At 55.2% G+C, this 18,042-nt stretch overlaps 1 protein-coding gene across 4 annotated transcripts; it reads left to right on the forward strand.

Moving 5' to 3' along the window:
• Positions 1 to 259: 259 nt before the first annotated feature.
• Positions 260 to 14,350, forward strand: ETV4 (ETS variant transcription factor 4). 4 transcript variants are annotated; one of them, XM_065897198.1, is made up of 13 exons: positions 260 to 402; positions 929 to 1,039; positions 1,216 to 1,309; positions 1,531 to 1,578; positions 8,487 to 8,540; positions 9,689 to 9,815; positions 10,289 to 10,450; positions 10,675 to 10,961; positions 12,797 to 12,871; positions 13,033 to 13,101; positions 13,258 to 13,430; positions 13,702 to 13,803; positions 14,126 to 14,350. In XM_065897198.1, exons 2-13 carry the CDS (start codon positions 980 to 982, stop codon positions 14,348 to 14,350), a joined length of 1,476 nt encoding a protein of 491 aa, XP_065753270.1. In that variant the 5' UTR covers positions 260 to 402; positions 929 to 979. The 4 variants fall into 4 exon arrangements, with proteins under 4 accessions (XP_065753270.1, XP_065753268.1, XP_065753267.1 ...); XM_065897196.1 differs by lacking the exon at positions 260 to 402 and having other exon boundaries at positions 980 to 1,039; positions 12,797 to 12,856; XM_065897195.1 differs by lacking the exon at positions 260 to 402 and having other exon boundaries at positions 980 to 1,039; positions 9,692 to 9,815.
• The last annotated feature ends 3,692 nt before the right edge of the window (positions 14,351 to 18,042 follow it).

The following is an 18,042-nucleotide window of genomic DNA, read 5'->3' on the forward strand; positions in this document are numbered from 1 at the left end:
CGAGTTTATTTTTTTATGAATGGGAGCCCGAGCGGTGAATGAAGCCGGGAGCCAGCCCCTGCGTTCTGATTGGCCCCCGCGGCTGGGAAACTCCGCCCCTCCGGCTCGGCCGGGCGAGTCTCGGGATTGGCGGGCGAGCCGGGCCCTGGGGTTTCATTCACAAAAGTCAATGAAACAAAGGGAACAGGGTGGGGGGAGAGAGCCGAGGCCGAGGCGAAGGAAATGCACCAATCAGCGGCTCCCCCGGGCTCACAACTGTCGGCGGCGCCCGGAAAACAAGCCGGTGCGCGGGGGACCCGGGGCCGGGGCCGCCTCGCTCCGGCCTAGCCCCGCGGCCCTCAGTGAGGTCCCGGGGTATGCTCGGGACCCCCCGCTGCTCCAGCACAGACGCCCGGGCCTCAGGTGAGGCTGCGGGAGGGAGAGGGAGGGAGAATGTCTGCGATTCCCAGCCTCGCCTCCAACACGCACCACACTCTCACCGCCGCCTCCGCAGATTCCAGGGCAAGGGGTGGGAGACGCTGGGATTCAGGGTTGGAGGGGGCGCCAGAGTTGTGGGTGTGCGAATGGTGCGGTCCTCGCCCGCTCCTCCGCGCGCCAGCGCACACGCGCGAGAGAGCGAACACACACACACACACACACACACACACACACACGTCTTATGTAACTGAGCCTGGGCAAAGCAGGGCTGCAGAAAGCAGCCGAAACGGCGAGCCCGGCTCCCAGGAGCAGGTGGGACCTCCTTTGGCGGGAGGGGAGTGGTGGCGGCGCTAGGCTCGGCAGGCGGAAGCCTCCCCATCGCCTAAGTGAGTCGGAGAAGTTTTGCCGTCGGACCCAGAGCCTCGCGACTGCCCCTCCCGGTCGCCCTTCCCCACCCCCACCTCGCTGCCTTCCCCCAGACGGTGTGCAAACGCAGCTCCCCCGCCCCCAGGTCTCTGCCCCCGCGCGGGGCCCGGGCCGTGTGGCCGGAGGGAGCGGCCGGATGGAGCGGAGGATGAAAGGCGAATACTTGGACCAGCAAGTGCCCTACACCTTCTGCAGCGTGAGCGCTGCGCCGGCCTCCACGCCCGCCCCCTCCCTGCACCCCGCCCCTACCCACCCAGCGGCCCCAACGGGGTCCAGGGCTGCCCGCCCCGGAGTCACCCCGGGACCCCAGCCCCGCCCCCCAGACCAGGCGGCCTCAGGGTGACTCGGGGGCATTCTTCCCCTTCTCCGCAGAAATCTCCCGGAAATGGGAGCTTGCGCGAAGCGCTGATGGTCCCGCAGGGGAAGCTCATGGACCCGGGCTCCCTGCCGCCCCCCGACTCCGAAGGTAAAGAGACAGAGCGACAAACCGCTACCCTCCCCACCTCACACACCCCGAGGGCTGACCCTGGAGCCCCCGCCCTTTTCCCAAAAGGACTCGCCATCCAAGGGACTCTGGTCATTATCCGCCAGTACCCCCAAGGGGAAGGTCATCCGGCTCGCTAGGGCTCCCGCTCTCTCACGAGCACCTCCAGCTCACCTTCTCCAATTCCATTATTCACCCCTCAGATCTATTCCAGGATCTAAGTCACTTCCAGGAGACGTGGCTTGCTGAAGGTGAGTGGTTTTGTGACCTTTACTATTATTGGGGTGGGGGATGCTCTCTACCCCTACTATTCCAGCCTAGCCCGCTTCCTCTCTCCTCACCCTCAAGGGCCTCTGCAAGCCCCCTTCCCCACGTCCCCTGCCTCTCCACTCTTTCCAGCTCCCAGCGTGGTTACTTATATTGATATTTATTTTCTCTGCCTTGAGCCAGGCTTGTGTAACTAGGCCTGCGGATGAATCAGACCATTGTGTGGGGTATTTGCCTATTTGAATGGAAGTTGGCCCCAGGCCCGTTTTCCTGGTTGAAATTTTCATTTGCAAAGTTTGTTTGGCACCAGCCGCCAGGCCGAGGTGTAGGTTGGGGTGTTGCGGGAGTGGGGAGTTTAAGAAACAGGAGGAGGAGAAGTAGAGATTCATTTGTTACTTGCTTTCTGGAATTGCCAAAACATTCATTGTTACACCCTTGGTTTCTCTTCTTCCCAGCCCGCAGCGCCAAACAATTTACTGTTTGAGCCAAAAGAACTGCAAAAGTTTAAATAATTCTTTTTTGCCTCACTTTGGCAAAGCAGCCCAGGGCTTCTCCCTCAAACAGCCTTGATTGTAATTCTAATGGCAACTGATCCTCCCGCCTCCTTCCCTCCTGACTACCTCCCTCCCCAGGCAAATTGCCCCTCCAGTTTGCTGGGGGCGGGGGTGGGGTCAATAGCGAGGCCTCCTCTGGGTAGCGAGGTGTGTTGGCGGGGGTGGTCTCCTGGTTGGATTCCTTGGTGTGTTTGGGTGGGGCCTGAGGGTGTCGCCGGTGGGGCTGCAGGTAAGAGGCTAATGGTGTTTAGACAGTCTCTGAGAGGGAAGGGTTAACACCCCCATCTGAGGGTCCCTTCAGTGTAACACTGAAAACCAAGAAACTACAGCACTAGGAACCCCTTCTTGAGGGCTTTTCTCTTCTTTGGGATCTCCCCTTCCCTCCACCTGGGTATCTTTGACGATTTTTTAAAACTCAAACCCAGCTCCTCTAGAGCCATCTTTAAAACCTTGGGGTAGAAGAGAAAGACCCCTGACTAGGTGAGACTAGATCTGTCTTGACGACTGTGGTGTCCCCAAAATATGTACGCTAACAGACTGACTGTTTAGCATAGAGCAAGCACTCAAAACATTTTGTGGAATTTGAGGCTGAACGGCCTCGTGGGTGCTGGAGGGATCTGGGGGTTCTGGGGGAGATTGTGCACGTCTTGTCTTCCCCGATTCTGCAAGCCCTGTGTGCCCAGCTGCGAGTTACATGCAGAGCTATGCTCAGTCCTCCCATCTTCCGCTCGAGGTTTCGGAGCTGGGCTGGAGCTGAAGGACGCAGCGGTGTCGGTTTCCACCGTCTCTAAAAGACTTCCTTTCCCAAAGTCTGATTTCTGTCTGGCTTGCCAGGCTCCTCGTCTGTCAGCTGAGGGTCCCTAGGCTCCCCAGGTGGGCAGCTCCCGGGGCTGTGATCTAGGGGTAGGCTCAGAGGGTGGCATTTTGGAAGCAGCTGGGTTTGGAATGGGAAGGGGAGGAAAACGTTCTCATCTGCTCTCAACCTTGGAAGCCCCACCCCTTGGCGGTGGGGGTCTAGAAATTGTACTTGTGTCTATCTGCATGTGTCAGTGTGACAGCCAGTGTGTGTGCTTCCTGCTGCTGCCCTGGAAGTCCCTGTACACTTAAATCCAGTGGGTGGGGAGGTGGGGGTGGGGATCGCAAGACGGAGGTGGGGGGGGGGCCGCTGGGGTCTCCTTGGTTCCCTGTCCTTCCTTCTGAGGGAGCAGCTCAGGTTCCCAGCTGGCGATGGATGGCCAGGCGTGAGGGGGGGATGCTGAGGCCGATCGCTCCTTCTCGCTCTCTCTGCGGAGACAGATGCAGCTGCCGGGGCCCTGTCCCCCTGCACCATCCCAGCAGCGCCCCAGCCTCCTCTCCTGCCTCTTCCCACCAGGTCAGTGACCCCTGCAGCCCAGAGGGAGTTTTGGGGTGGCAGGGAGGGACTAGCTCCTTTGGAAACTTGCCAGTGGTGGGGCGCGTGGGACTGGAGGCCAGAGCCCATCCTCCCTCAGCTTGATTTCCCCCTAAAGCCCCAATGTGGAGAGACGCAGTGGGTCCTTGAAGTGTGGGTGAGGCTGTGAAGATTTCGGGGGAACACCAGGCTGGATTCTGGCGGAGGCGGTTCTGGGTGCGGCGTCTGGTGTCCGTGCAACATTGAGGGGGAGGGGCAGGGGGGCTCTGTAGAGGCAGCTCAGACAGCTTTGGGTTGGAGGTTTTCTAGATGGAGAGGGTGGGGGTGAAGTGAGACTAAGAAGGTGTGTCTGTTTTCGGGGTGCCTGGGATCTGCTGAGTTGCTGGAGAAATAATCAGGCTACTGCAGGGAAACCCAGGCTCAGACAGGCTGAGCCCAAGCTGTGTCTGGCTATGGTTAAAGATGTGCCGCTTCTGGACAAGGGTTCCTTTCCGGGCTTGTCGGGAGCCCACAGGAACCCTCAGAGACAATGATGTTGGTCTCTTTGGCGGTAAGGAACATTGACTCTGGGTCATGTATGTCCTTTGTATGAGGCGGGGGTCCATAACAGGGTCGGTGGATTCCCAAAAGCTCTGTGGATAGGTTGCAGGGGTCCTTGCGCCCTCTGATATGTGTATAAAATTGTTGGGGGTACACCATACACAAAGGAATGTGAATTTTTCTAGGAAGAGAATGGTCCATAGCTTTTATGAGATTCTCAAAGGGGTGGGTCTGTGCTCCCCTTGCCATAAGAATAATTGCTCCCAAATCTTCCTCCAAGGTCTTCAGCTCCCTTGCCCCTTGGTTTTCCCTCATCGTATTTTTAAGTCCAAAAAGAGAACCTGTGTGGGAAGGGTATGCATAGAGGATGTGTTTCATCCATGTGCTGGCGTGAAGTAGAAGGCATCAGGGTGTGTGTGAATCTGCGTGTGTACACGCTGGTGCTGCAGTCTGTCTGTGGGGCGATATGGGGTTAATCCCCTCTCCCAGTCTTTCCTAGCTACAATGCCTCCTTCTACATCTTTCTGTCTCCTCCCCTTCCAGAAGGCTCTTGGGGACAAATGTCCCCCCCACAGATAGAGAACTGGTTCCTTCCAGCACACTGCCAGGGTGGGGGCGGGGTAAGGGTGAGAGAGATGAGGCCAGTGGTGACACGATGGAGCAGAAGCTCCGGGGAATGGCCCCCCTTCCCCCTGGGGCTCCTTAAGAGACCCCTTCACCCTGTAATTGCACCCTAGGAGGGGGAGAAGGTGATGGGGCATGTATCATATAGGTGGGTGGTTTGCCTGGGGTGGGCTTAGCTACTTGGTGGTTTTCACCTCCCAGCTCTCCTGGAGTCCAGCTTGGGAGGCCCCTAAGCCCCTTCTCTTCTACTGACCCCCGCCCCCCATTGGAGGGATGTTCCGTAAAATTCTCTCTTTCTGGGTATCGTGCTGGCTTGGCACATTTCCCGTCCCCTCCTTAATCATCTGCCATGTCCCCAGGCAGATAAGTTCCACCTTAGTGCCAGGATGGAGTTGAGGGCAGACCCTGGCACACTGGCTTGGCAGCCAGAGCTCAGCCAGCTCAACAAATACAGAGCGGCTGACACTCAAGACCAAACACGGTAATTAGAAATTCTCCTGCTGTCCAGGAATGAGAGGCTCCGCGTCACTGTTCCTATTCCCATCCTTGACAGTCTCTGTGCGACTGAAGCCCTGTCCTGCCCCTTTGGGAGAAGCCGGTGTTCCGGAGAGGGGCCAGGCAGGGACTGGGGTTCCCACCACAGCCCCTTCTTGCCTTGGCTGATTTCTCATGGCCTTGGGATGAAGATGGTGCCACCTCTTTTGAGGTGTGGTCAGTGTGCTGGGGCGGGGGTGGGGGGGCTCCTCTGGGACTGCTGGGGGGACTGGGGGTTCTGGTCAAACCCTCAGGCCTGAGGCAAGAGGAGAGACAAGATGACCCCAGGGCTCTCTAGTGTCACGTGTCCTGGTCTGTGACGCCAGCAGGAGATGCCCCCAGCCCGTTACCTCCGTGTAAACCGGCAGTTAATGTAGCCCCAGAAGCAGACCTATGTGCGTCAGCCTCCCCCGTGTTCTGTACCTCCTCCACCCTTGGAACCCTCCTTGCCCAGGTGGCAGGGAGGGAAATATTGTCCATCTTGCTCTTATCACCCCCATCCTGCCACTCTGGGGGTCTTGTCTGGGGGTGGGCACAGCAGGGATGGGCTTGGGCCTTGCACCCTTCCCTTTATCCAGTTTTCCAAACCTGCCTATTCTTAAGAGCTACCAGGGGCATGCGTTAAAATACAGATGCCTGGCCCCCACCCCGGGCTTATGGAATGTGACTCTCCAGAGGAGGGGACTGGGAATCTGTTGTTAACAATGCCCCGGGATCCTTGATTGGGCCCAGTCTGGGAATGGTTGCCTTTGTACCCTAGTCGCGCTCCTGAAAAGATGTGCTGTGTGGTTTTTTGGTTTATTTGTTTTTGCCACGGGATTTCATGCCCTAGTGATCTATTTGATCGCTTTAGGATTGTTCTATGCTTACTTTTCTTTCATAAGTTCTTTAGCTGCTAGTGGTTCCTGATTCTTAAACCCCTCAGCCATTGGGTTCCCTCTGTCAGGAAGTCACCTACCTACAAACGTATATTTTATTTATTTTATTTATTTTTTTATTGAAGTATAGCTGATTTATAATATTGTGTTAGTTTCAGGTGTGCATCAAAGTGATTTGGTTGTACATGTATATATGTGTATACCTATATTTTTTTATTCCTTTCTATTATAGTTTATTACAAGATATTGAATATAGTTCCCTGCTCTATACTGTAAATCCTTGTTTATTTTATATATGGTAGTGTACCTTTGTTAATCCCACGCTCTCAGTTTATCCCTCCCCCCCACCCCGCATAAGTGTGTATTTTAAAGCACTTGACACCTCTGATATTTAAAGTAAGTTGGTGAAGAATCCACTTGCCAAGCAATTGATCACAGCCTAAAGCATCCCTTGTGAGATGTGCTTTTCAGGGGACCTGCCTCTAATGTTACCTGGTGGTGGAGAGGGGGAGCCCTAAAGGGGAGGGAAGGGCTGATTGGTTAGGATCTCTTCAGTTCTTGCTCCCAGGCCCATGTTGCTGGCTCTCACCGGCCTGAGGACAAGGCGTCATTGTAGTTTATTCATATAGTTGACAAATAACGCATTGAGTGTCTCTTCTGAACGAGACCTTGTTTGAGGGGTGCTGGGGAGTCAGACAAATAAGACAGACAAAGCCCCTGCCCTCAGCAAGGTTAACTTTCTGGTAGAGGAGATGGACAATAAATTACACATAAGTTACATGTGCGTAAATTAATAAGTTCAGGTAGTCATATGTGCTAGGGAAAAAATAAAAGAGGGATGCGATCGAGAGCCAGGAGGGACCACTTTGGTTTGGGTGGTCAGAGCAAGCCTCTGAGAAAGCAAAGTGAGCTAACACTTCAAAGGCCAGAAAAAAACAGGCCAAGATGTGGGGAAGAGGGTTCAAGCTGGTCAAGTTTGAGGACCCAAAAGGAGACCAGAGCTCTGGAGAGTAACAGGCAAGGAGAGGCAGGTGAGAGAGGTAAGCAAGAGCCAGAAACTTGGGCGCCACAGAGGCCAAGGGCAAGAGTTTGGGGTTCATGCTTTAAGCAAGGGAGAGAAGTGATCGGATTTCTATTGTAAAAAGATCCCTCTGACAGTTTTGGGGAGAGTAGACGTTGGGAGTTCTGATAACATGTCGTGGCTGACATCCAAGGAAGAAATGATGGAGCCTTGGCCCAGGAGGGAAGCCGTAGAGACTGGGGTGTGTCCTGTATAGACTAGGACGAGTGGCCGTGACCTCCAGCCATCTCCTCATATCCCACACCCTTACCAGCCATTCTCAACTCTCCGGTCATTTTATCCATGAGTTTTCCTATTGTCCAATCTGAGAGCAGTCTCCAGGGAACAAAAGACCCCTCTCCATGGGTTCCATTGCTTCATCTTCAAGCCAGTCTCTTCCCAGATTGATAGGAAGGTCCCTCTCGGTGTCTACCCTTCCCCTTCCTGCTGTGATCTATTTATTCCTGAGAGAGGGGCAAAAAGTGGGCAAAGACTCTGGGGTCAGGAGAGGTGCTGAGCTGTATCCCACCTGAAGGAGTTAGTGAGCCCAGGATAAGAGCTAGAAATCAAAGCCCGGATATCCAGTCTGGAGGCCACGGATGAGCTGTTGTTCTATTTTAGCTTTCCTGCCTAATCCCCAAACTCAACTCTCCCCACGCTGGCGCCCTGGGAGTGCCCCTCAGAGCTCCAAGCTTGGGAACCCTTCTCTCTCTCCTAGCTGCACATCAGAGCGATAAGGCACCTGGCCTGCCAGTGTCCCCAGCCTCCTCTCCCATTGTCATCCTCTTATCACCTCTCTTGAACCATTCTCTTTCTTCCATTCCATCTCCTTTACCAGGCTCTAGATTTCTACCTTTCACCCGGGAGGTTCTATAAAAGGCAGATAGATTCCTGGGTCCAGCCCAGATTCAGAATCTTCCCATATGATTCTAAGTCCACAGAATCTCACTCCTTATAGTACCTGCCCACCCCAGATGTGACTCTGCTGGGAGCTTTGAGGGAGCTTTGTAAACTCTGAGGGGCAGGGCTGTCTTCACTCATAGAAGTGGAGGGAAAAAAAGACAAAGCATCTAGGACAAAACTCTGGAATCTGCTCAGACGGGTTCTGAGAACTTGCAGCCTTCCCTCCAGGGTGTTAATGGAACCCAGAGATGGAGGTCGCTAGGACCTGGGGTGGAGTTGCCTTCAGTCCTAGGAAAGCTGTTTCCCCGCTTCGGGCTGGTGCTAATCTGCAGGGCTGCGATAATGGTGTCTGCCAGGGGCTGCCATCCAGGGCCCCCACCCCAGACTCACCTCTGGCCTCTCTCTGCAGCTCAGGTACCGGACAGTGATGAGCAGTTTGTTCCTGATTTCCATTCAGAAAACTGTGAGTAGAGGGCCCTGGGTAGAGGGAATGGGGAGTAGGGGAGGGCAGGAAATGAGTCACAGGGATAGAGAATCACAAAAGATCAACTTGTTCTGTCCTCTAGAAGAGGGTGAAGGGCAGGGCGCCCCATTCTTGGGTTTGGACTCAAAGACCAAGCAATAACTGGGAGATGAAGACCTCGCTTCAGATCGGGGCTTGCCCATCCTAGTCGTGTGACCTTGGAGCAGACACTTCATCTCTGTGATCCTCCATTTCCTTATTTCTGAAACGAGGGGCTTGGACCAGTGCGGCAGGGTCCAGTTCTACCATTCTAAGTTACTTTCATGCAACTGGGGGCGATTTTGCCCCCCAGGAGACACGGGGCAATGTTAGTTGACATTTGGGGTTGTCACAACTGAGGGTGGGGTGCTATTGGCATCTAGTGGGTAGAGGCCAGGGATGCCGCTAACATCCTACAATGCTCAGGATAGCCCCCATGACAAGGAACGTTGAGAAACGCTGCTTTAACGTCAGATACTTTGCTCTCAACCATCTTCAGTGAAACGAAAACAGGGCACAAATGATCGACGACAGAACAGTCGATTGCAGGTTTTGACTCTCTCACATTCACTGCCTCCAAACCAACTCTGCTGCTCAGCCCGGTGGCTGGAGTTGGCGAACCCAGCAGGGGCCACAGGAAAGGCCAATGTTCTTCTCGGATAATTAGGAGCATGTGTACGATGCTAGTCAGCTGACAGGCAAGTGGGCTGATAGCCAACCTTAACCAGAAAAAGAAAGATTCTTCATAGCCCTGAAGAAGAAAACATTTTTCTCCCTTGGAATTCTACAGGGCAGTCAGGAAAACCAGAGGCCTTTCGTTGGAGGTGCTCACTCCTAGAAAGGTGTTTGGGGGGTGGGGGGATTGCGTTAAATGTTGAACTTCAGACAGTTTCTTTGGTTCATATTGGACATTAGCCTGAGGTATAAAGCTACACATAACGTAAACAGCCAAACCGTTCTTAGAAGTGTCTGACAACGGAGATCCAGAGAAGGGGGATGAGGCTGTACTGGCACCCAGCTGATCCTTAAAGAGCAGAAGGTGTCTGAAGCTCTTCCTGCCTCTCCCGTGACACTCTCTGGCCTTGCTCTGCCTCTCCTGACCCCCACAGTAGCTTTCCACAGCCCCACGACCAGGATCAAGAAGGAACCCCAGAGTCCCCGCACAGAGCGGGCTCTGCCCTGCAGCAGGAAGCCGCCCCTCTCCTACCACCATGGCGAGCAGTGCCTTTATTCCAGGTGAGCCCCAGCCCCGCCCTGGGGAAGGGTTGGATGGAGGGTGGGGGTGGGCACCTGTGAGCACTGGCAGCAGTTGAGATGCAGGTTAGACACAGAAAGGATTTCCGAGCTCCTGTAATACAGTAATATAGCTCAGGATTTCCTGAGTAGTTAGGATGAAAAATGCAGCAGCGGGTTCAAGGGATGTGTGTTAAGACCCAGGCAGAGTGTTTCCACTGGAGAAGCTGCTGTCTGACCCAGCCCAGCTGCTCTGGGCTGGGGAGAGGTGTTCTAAAGATTACACCCAGCTTCAGGATTAAGAAAGGAGAAAAACAAGTTCATTTGGGGCTGAGTCTGGCTCATGCTGTTCCTTTCCCGGCACCCTCTACTCTTCTCCCATAATCCCTGTGACCTGACTTCCCAGGGAGTGAGGCGTTCAAAGATGCTCGCCCAGCTTCTCTGCCCCCTCACCCCTGTCTCCCCCTCACCTCCAGTGCCTATGACCCCCCTAGACAAATCGCCATCAAGTCCCCCGTCCCTGGTGCCCCCGGACAGTCGCCCCTGCAACCCTTTCCCCGGGCAGAACAACGGAGTTTCCTGAGATCTTCTGGCACCTCCCAGCCCCACCCTGGCCATGTGTACCTTGGGGAGCACAGGTAAGGTGACAAGGAGAACCGGGTCTCACCAGTTGTTTCTCAATCCCTGAGTGTTCTTCGCTGCCCTTAAGAAACCTGGCATGGGGGGAGGTAGGGAGGAAGGGATATTGACATCCCCCCCATCCCCCCCACCCCGGAGCCCACTCTGTAAGCTCTGGGAGCAGCAGGCACAAGGAGGGCTTCGTTTAATCTCTCTTCTTCCTTCTCCATCCAACCACATCCAGCTCTGTCTTCCAGCAGCCCCTGGATATCTGCCACTCCTTCACACCCTCTCAGGGAGGGGGCCGGGAACCTCTCCCAGCCCCCTACCAACGCCAGCTGTCGGAGCCCTGCCCACCCTACCCCCAGCAGAGCTTCAAGCGGGAATACCTTGACCCCCTGTATGAACAGGCCGGCCAGCCCGGCCAGCCCGGCCAGCCGGCAGTGGGCCAGGGTGGAATCAATGGGCACAGGTACCCAGGGGCGGGGGTAGTGATCAAACAGGAGCAGATGGACTTCTCCTACGACTCAGGTAAGAGATGCTCCCGGGAAGGAGATGGAGGGGTTTTGGTGGGATTGCTGGGTGGGGTGGCATGTGATCAGTTCCATTAAACCCAGAATGTCTCCCCACAAGTTTTTTTACCTTCCCATCCATTTACCAGTTCATACATTCAACCCACCCACCTACCACTTCTTTTCATAGATTCAAAAGAACTGTCACTTTTCAATCAGCAAACTTATATTCAGATAAGAGATAAGTGACATGTGCAGGTCCTTGCCCTCGGGTAGCTTGTGACTTGATAGGATAGGAAAGTTAAGACATTTCTTCCTGTTTCTATTTAGCAGGTGCTTGGGGGTTTAATTACCTGCTGAGATTTAAGTACCGTGCCAGGAGCATGAGTGTGTGCAGTTGGAGGACACAAAGATGAATAGGACGTGTCATTGGTCCCTGTCCCCACAGAAGCTTAAAAATACAAAGGGATTTTAATGAGGAGAAACATGAACTTGAAACTAGCCAGGTTCACAGTTCCCAGTTGGAAGGCGGGGTTCACATGTGTTTTTCACATCCTGTTCAGAGCCTCCAGGTTGGAAGGACGCGCCATCCTGGCCAGACCGGAAGTAGGGACTGCTTTAAATTCTAGTTCCACCTGGCTGTTGACAGGAGTGAGATGCACTCAGCTGCTGTGTTCAGAAACAGCTACAGCTCAAAACCCCATGCGCCCAGGAAAGGCCCAGAAAACCTTGTCTCCTGTTAACATTGCTACCAGCTCCAAATTTGAGTTTATCGGCAAACTTGCATTAGAAAAAATAAATTCAGAGATTAGGGTAGGCTCAGAGCTGGCCGGAGCTTTTGAATTTCTCTTTTCCTGGTGCCCAGTCTTTTCGGGGCAGGGGGGTGAGCCCCAAATCCTCCAGGCTGCCCCAGCAAGAACCAGAAGGGTGCACCCACCTCTCCTCAAGCCCGGGCCCTAAGCCTGAGCCGTGCCCGGCAGTGAGATGGAGGAAGGAGGAGGGAGACGCTCTTGCCGCCGACCTTCAAAGGATGTAGACCGGAGGAGATCGTGTTACATGCCCTTGAACTCCTGCCCCTCCCCCTTCAGCTTTCTCTGAATGGAGTCAGGAATTCCATTCACAAAATGGAGGCATGAATGAGCCCACCCTCCCGCCGCCTCCCGGAGGTGTCGGGTTTCACCATCTCATTCATAGGTGGGAGTGGTGGGGGTAGGGCGGGAAGGGGCTGGCACTTGAAGGGCTGGCTTTGCACCGGGGCCGCCTCCAGGTGGGGTGGGGAGGTGTCAATTCCGTGGAATGGAATGAAATAGAGTGGACTGTCTGCTGTCAGACCTGAAAACACACAGCCCCGTGTGCCCGCTGCCTCTTCCACAAATAGATGCATGCGTGTTCTCTCTCTCCCCCCCCGCCCCACCCCCACTCCTTTCCTCCCTCTCTCCCTCCCTCCCTCACACCCGCACTGGGCTGGAACCTGCCCTGCTGACCGGACGTCAGCCCATTCCAAGGGAATCTTAGGCTGGGACACTGAACCCTTTCCCCGGAGGTTCATCTCTACCCTCCTCCTCCCCATAAACTCACAGGAAACAGCTGCTCCCTGGAATCCTGGGCCTTGTGGAGCAGCTTTGCCCAGCCCCAGCTGCTGCCCTCCAGGCCCTCTGGCCCCGCCCTCAAGTTGAGGGCTTCCGGCTTCTCACTCCCTCTGGGGGGAACTTCCCCTAGGATTCGGCGGTAGGCAGGCCTCTTGGAAAAGAACCGGAAAGCAGGCTGGCAGAAGAAGTTCTTGAATGTGTGCAGGACTGCCGCCCCTACCCCAGCTACCTATAACATCGCCCTTTTTTCTTTCTTCCCCCCCAGACGTCCCTGGGTATGCTTCAATGTACCTTCACGCAGAGGGTTTCTCCGGGCCCTCTCCAGGTGACGGGACCATGGGTAAGGCAGCCTCCTACCTCCCCTGCCAAGCCCTCCAAGTTTGGAGGAGGGAGTCGTGCCTTGGGGGAGGGGCTCCTGGCCAAGGAGTCCCTCTGGATTCTCTGGGGTCTCGTATCAGTGAACCCCCAGATCTGAGTGATCCCTGCAACTTCCTCCTCAAGGCTATGGCTATGAGAAACCTCTGCGACCATTCCCAGATGATGTCTGCGTCGTCCCTGAGAAATTTGAAGGTCAGAGAAGTGACCTTTCATGCCCTCTGTGTCCCCCAGGAATCACATCACATTTCATGAGAAAGGGCCTGGAGAGACCCCTGGGGAGAGGGGACCGGGTTGCCTGGGGGACCAGAGGGCACAAGCCCTCCACCGCCTGTTTCCCGTGTTCCCCAGGAGACATCAAGCAGGAAGGGGTGGGAGCCTTCAGAGAGGGACCGTCCTACCAGCGCCGGGGTGCCTTGCAGCTGTGGCAGTTTCTGGTGGCCCTGCTGGATGACCCGACAAATGCCCACTTCATTGCCTGGACCGGCCGGGGGATGGAGTTCAAACTAATTGAGCCTGAGGAGGTGGGCCTCTCAGATGTCCCCACCCCTCCTCCCAACGACTTCGGGGCCTGGAGATGAGAGGACCTGGGAACTGGTGGCACGTGCCTTCACCAGCACCGCTGCTTTATTTAACCTGAATTCCTGCCAAACCAGGGTCTGTGGGCTGGTGCTTACCTGCAGGGCCAGCTGAGCATTTGCACCAAGAATCCCAAGGACTCTTTCTGACCTGCGCCCCATTATTTCCTCCGCTGAGCTGCCATCACCATCCCCAAACTCTGTCTCCTGTCCCCAGGTCGCCAGGCTCTGGGGCATCCAGAAGAACCGGCCAGCCATGAATTACGACAAACTGAGCCGCTCACTCCGATACTACTACGAGAAAGGCATCATGCAGAAGGTCGGGGTTAGGGGTCCAAGGACAAGGGGGTGGGGGGCAGCGGATGTGGGAAGGTGATGGGGGCAGGAGAGCACTCTCGCAAGTTTGAAGGAGCAGACAGTGAACCAGTCAGAGAAGTCAAACTGTGGACAATCCCAAGATTTCCCTCTCCCAAAACAGTGATACATATAAATGGTAATGGAAAAGCCTAAAGCATGGAGAGGTTGAGATTAGAGAACAGGAGCTTCTTAGAAGAACCTGCTGGAGGAGAAATGTGCCCCGGGCATCTGTAGGAGGGCTGCTCTCCCCACCCCAACACTGACCCAGCCCTCTCTTCCCACAGGTGGCTGGCGAGCGTTACGTGTATAAGTTTGTGTGCGAGCCCGAGGCCCTCTTCTCTCTGGCCTTCCCGGACAATCAGCGTCCAACTCTCAAGGCTGAGTTTGACCGGCCCGTCAGTGAGGAGGACACAGTCCCTTTGTCCCACTTGGACGAGAGCCCCGCCTACCTCCCAGAGCTGGCTGGCCCCGCCCAGCCCTTTGGCCCCAAGGGTGGCTACTCTTACTAGCCCCTAGCAGCAGCTCCCCTGCTGCCGGGGGTGCTGCCCTGTGTACATAGAGCTGAATTTGGTGTCAGGGAAACTCCCACTCTGAAACCCACAGATGTCTTTGGAGCAGATCCCCTCTGCCCATCAGTCACTCCAGCCCAGACTCTGAGCTGCTCCCCAGAGTTGATGGGAAGGGAAAGTGGAGACACTGCGAGTGTGAAGGTGGTGTCTCGGAAACTGCTCCGGGGACTCCACCTCTGGCCTCTTCCTAGGTCCTACTTAGAGGCCAAGCCCCACTCCCTCTCCCCCATCACAGAGAACAAGAGTTTGTTCTGTTCTGGGGGACAGAGAAGGAGCTTCCCCACTTCATCCTGGCGGAGAGGGAGACATTGAGCTCCCCTGATCTCCCATGCTGGGGAGACAGCAGCCTGCGTCCTGCACTCTGCTCCAAGCTGTGGCCCTGGAGGGTCCTACTTGGCAATTCTTGGTGCTCTTTGTTCCTAGAGTCGGGGAAGCTGGAGTGAGGAATCTGGGATGGGGGAGGGCTTGCCAGGTGGAGGAGGGATGGCTGGGCTCTGCTCCCAGGGCCCTCTGCCTCTCCTCTGCCTTTTCCTAGGCCCAGGCCTGGGATTTCACCTCCATCTCCACTACATCTGCCAGACCCTAATAAAGGCCCCTGCGTCTCCTGTGAGTTCTCCTTTGTCCTCTTTGCTGCCATGGGAGAAGGACCTGGGGCTGGAAAGAGCTCTGGCCTTGGGGGCACGTAACCTGAGTTTGGGGCCTGGCCCTGACACTTAACTTCCCTTATGGGTTTAGGAAAAAACAATTGACCTCTGACTTTTTCCTCTGGAAAATGGGCTCAGTGATACCTGCTCTTTCCCCCTCCCAGGATTATCGTGTGAGGACTGTCTGAAATAATGGACAAAGGGTACTTTGCAATCTGGCCTAGTGCCCGCTGGCCACCTGCAGCCATCTCCCTGTCCAGGCTGAGGGAAGTGGGAGCCTAGTAGAGCTTTGAGGGCCTCCTGGGGCTTCTTCAGGCAGAGTTTGGCCTGTGGTTTCTGTGATCACAGTTGCTCCCATGACCATGCTACCCATGTGTACCCCAACTGTGTGTCCCCTCCCGCCGTGGCTCCAGGTTGCTGTTTTTGCTGAAGGTGAGGACAGAGTTTGTGCGGAGAGGATCTGGAGAGCGGGGAGAGAAGCAAGGCACCCAGGCAGGAGGGTGCAGGGAGGCTGGAGCAGCCCCGAGCCCTGGGTCCTGGCTAGTGGAGGAAGAACAGGCCAGACCTTCGCAGGAAAAGGGAAGGAGAAACAGCATGGATTCTCCTTGCCCAAATTTGGGGGAAACCAGAACCCTGGGCCGAGTTTTTGGGGTTCGGGGAAAGGCCAGGTTGCAAAAGTGACACCTAGAGAGGAAGTGTAACAGTAGATATGACAACGGGGTGGCTGTGTGTAAGGGAAGGGCAGGATGGGCGGTTCTAGACCCAGCCCCTGTGTAAGCAGCTTCCTAGGAGCCAGGCTCAGGTGAAAACGGGTGCTCTCCATCCAGGTACATCAGAACTGCGGGGAACCACAGCTGCGCTGAGGCAGGGCCGGCCCAACCCCGTCAATGCTTCACCCTCAGCCCCTGCCCAGTGCTTACGCCAAGATGGCAGAAAGGGATGCCACTCGAACCCTACCCACAAATAAAAAGCAATGTTATTTTTTTCCCCAGAAACAGAAAACAATGCTGATTTTCATAATTTAGAGCAAGAGACAGAAAATTTTAAGAAACAAGTTTTTAAAAATATATGATTCAATTGTACATGAAAGCCAGAGTATCATGGTGGGAAGAGGTGTAAAGTCAAGTGGAAACCCTGAGGTCCCCAGTAGGCGCACATGAGGAGAGACAGGAATTTAGGTGAGAAGCAGTGTCCTGGAAAGGTCTCCACAGGCTGAGACACGTGACCTCTGCCCTCTGAAAGGCGCGTTGAGACACTCCTCACAACTCTTGTTCAAATCCTTACACTTGGAGGGCACTGCTCCGAGTGGAGACAGCTACCAGATCACAACCACGACCACTGGAGAGAATTCTCTGGCTGAAGGAGACAGCCAAAACCAGATCGTGCTCCAGAATGGATGAAGGTGAACCCCGGACCAAGGCACGTGACCCAGCAGGAGAGCTGACACGTGGCCCGTGGGGATGTTCCCCCGACACACAGACAAGTACAAGACTCGGCACATGTGCAGGGGCAGGAGACTCCTGAGCTAGGCTCCCACAGGGGTGGGGTAAACAGCATACTCTTAACAACCGAGAAGACTCCAGCTCCCTGCGTGAGACCCACATCCTCTCCTGGGCTGTCACTCAATCTCGGGAAATACTGGTTCAAGGAAGAGAAACGGGGGCCCCACTGTGTAGGAGCAGCAGGCGAGTCCTTCCCAATCTGGCTGGGAGCCCCTTCTCCCTCTGGGCAGGCTCAGCAATACCGCCTACATGCTGTTTCCTGGTGGACAGTCAGAAGGTCAGACCCCAGCCATGTTGTCACAGCAGAGACATGACCCCAGCTCTTCGGGGAGATGTTCAAGGAACACCCACAGAGCTGGTGTCCTTCTTTTTGCTCACCTAACCCAGAAAGATGACCAGCCTGCTGTCTCTCACCCTTGGCCTGTTAAACATCCCCTTTTCAACTTCAGCTTAAAACCCAAACCTCCTTCCTTGGGGGCGATGACTTCAGAGGTGCGAATGCCGTCAGTGCTGGTCACCCAGCTGGGAAAGGTGGGCTGCCAAGCCCAGAGTTTGTTCCTAAACTGGAGAGACCTGGGCTGGAATTAAGACTGGCGAGCTGGGTACCCAGCCCCTGCTTCCACTTTACTTTCCTCGGTCCGTCCCTGCACTACCTCTCCCTATAATACCTTAAAGGTTAGCACGTAAAGATCCCCTGCCCTTACCTGCTGGCCTGGGCTTCCTGAGAGGCACACTCAGAACCGCAGGAGCTCACTCAGCTCAGTAAAGGGGCGGGGACCTACAGTCAGCAGATTCTGCTGGGTTGTTTCTGAATTGTGTCTTCAGGGTGGCTGGTTTGCTGCTCAATGACAGCCCACAGTCCTTTATACCCTAACATGTCATATGGTCTCTTTTAGTGTCCGGCGTACCACTGTATACATATACATACATAACATAGGATGTCCCCAATCCCCCAGGGGCTTCTCTACAAGACCAACTTCCCAGAAGTTCCACAGCCTGGCCCAGCAGCACCTGCCTGATGTTCTCCCAAGTCCAAGCCCAGAGGCTTCTCAGGAAATGTGAGGAGGGCACTTGGAGGTGGCCATTCCCCAGCAAATGCTAGGAGAAAACCACCAAGCACGAGGCCAGGAGCACAGATCCTAGGCGGCACAAACAGGCTCTGAGAGGTGCTCTGCTGATTTTCAGTTTGGGGGTGGAGGAAGGGAGGCTTTGACCAAAAAATCCCTTTGTCAAAGACCTCAGGAGGATAAAAATAAAACCAAAATAAACTGAACGTCGTGTCATTACTTACATGTTGCAAAAGGAAATAGGACACGTGCGTGTTGTGAGCACGGCAGGCGGGAAAGGGAGCCAGGGAGAGCCTTCTGTATTCAATATGCGGCATCTGTAACCACTCAGGCGCCCAAAGTGGAGCGCCTGTGCAGTGGATGTGGTTAATCACGGGGCGGTCCACGCAGAGCCGGACCAGCGCCGGTGCTGAGAGATA

Source organism: Phocoena phocoena, chromosome 19, assembly GCF_963924675.1.
Source record: "Phocoena phocoena chromosome 19, mPhoPho1.1, whole genome shotgun sequence".
Taxonomy (NCBI): domain Eukaryota; kingdom Metazoa; phylum Chordata; class Mammalia; order Artiodactyla; family Phocoenidae; genus Phocoena; species Phocoena phocoena.

Excerpts from the sequence above, each read along its gene's own strand:
- ETV4 (XM_065897198.1), top strand. The coding sequence starts at position 980 with ATGGAGCGGAGGATGAAAGGCGAATACTTGGACCAGCAAGTGCCCTAC. Across the intron at positions 1,579-8,486 it reads GGAGACGTGGCTTGCTGAAG|CTCAGGTACCGGACAGTGAT; the intron begins GTGAGTGGTTTT and ends CTCTCTCTGCAG. Across the intron at positions 12,872-13,032 it reads TCCAGGTGACGGGACCATGG|GCTATGGCTATGAGAAACCT; the intron begins GTAAGGCAGCCT and ends TTCCTCCTCAAG.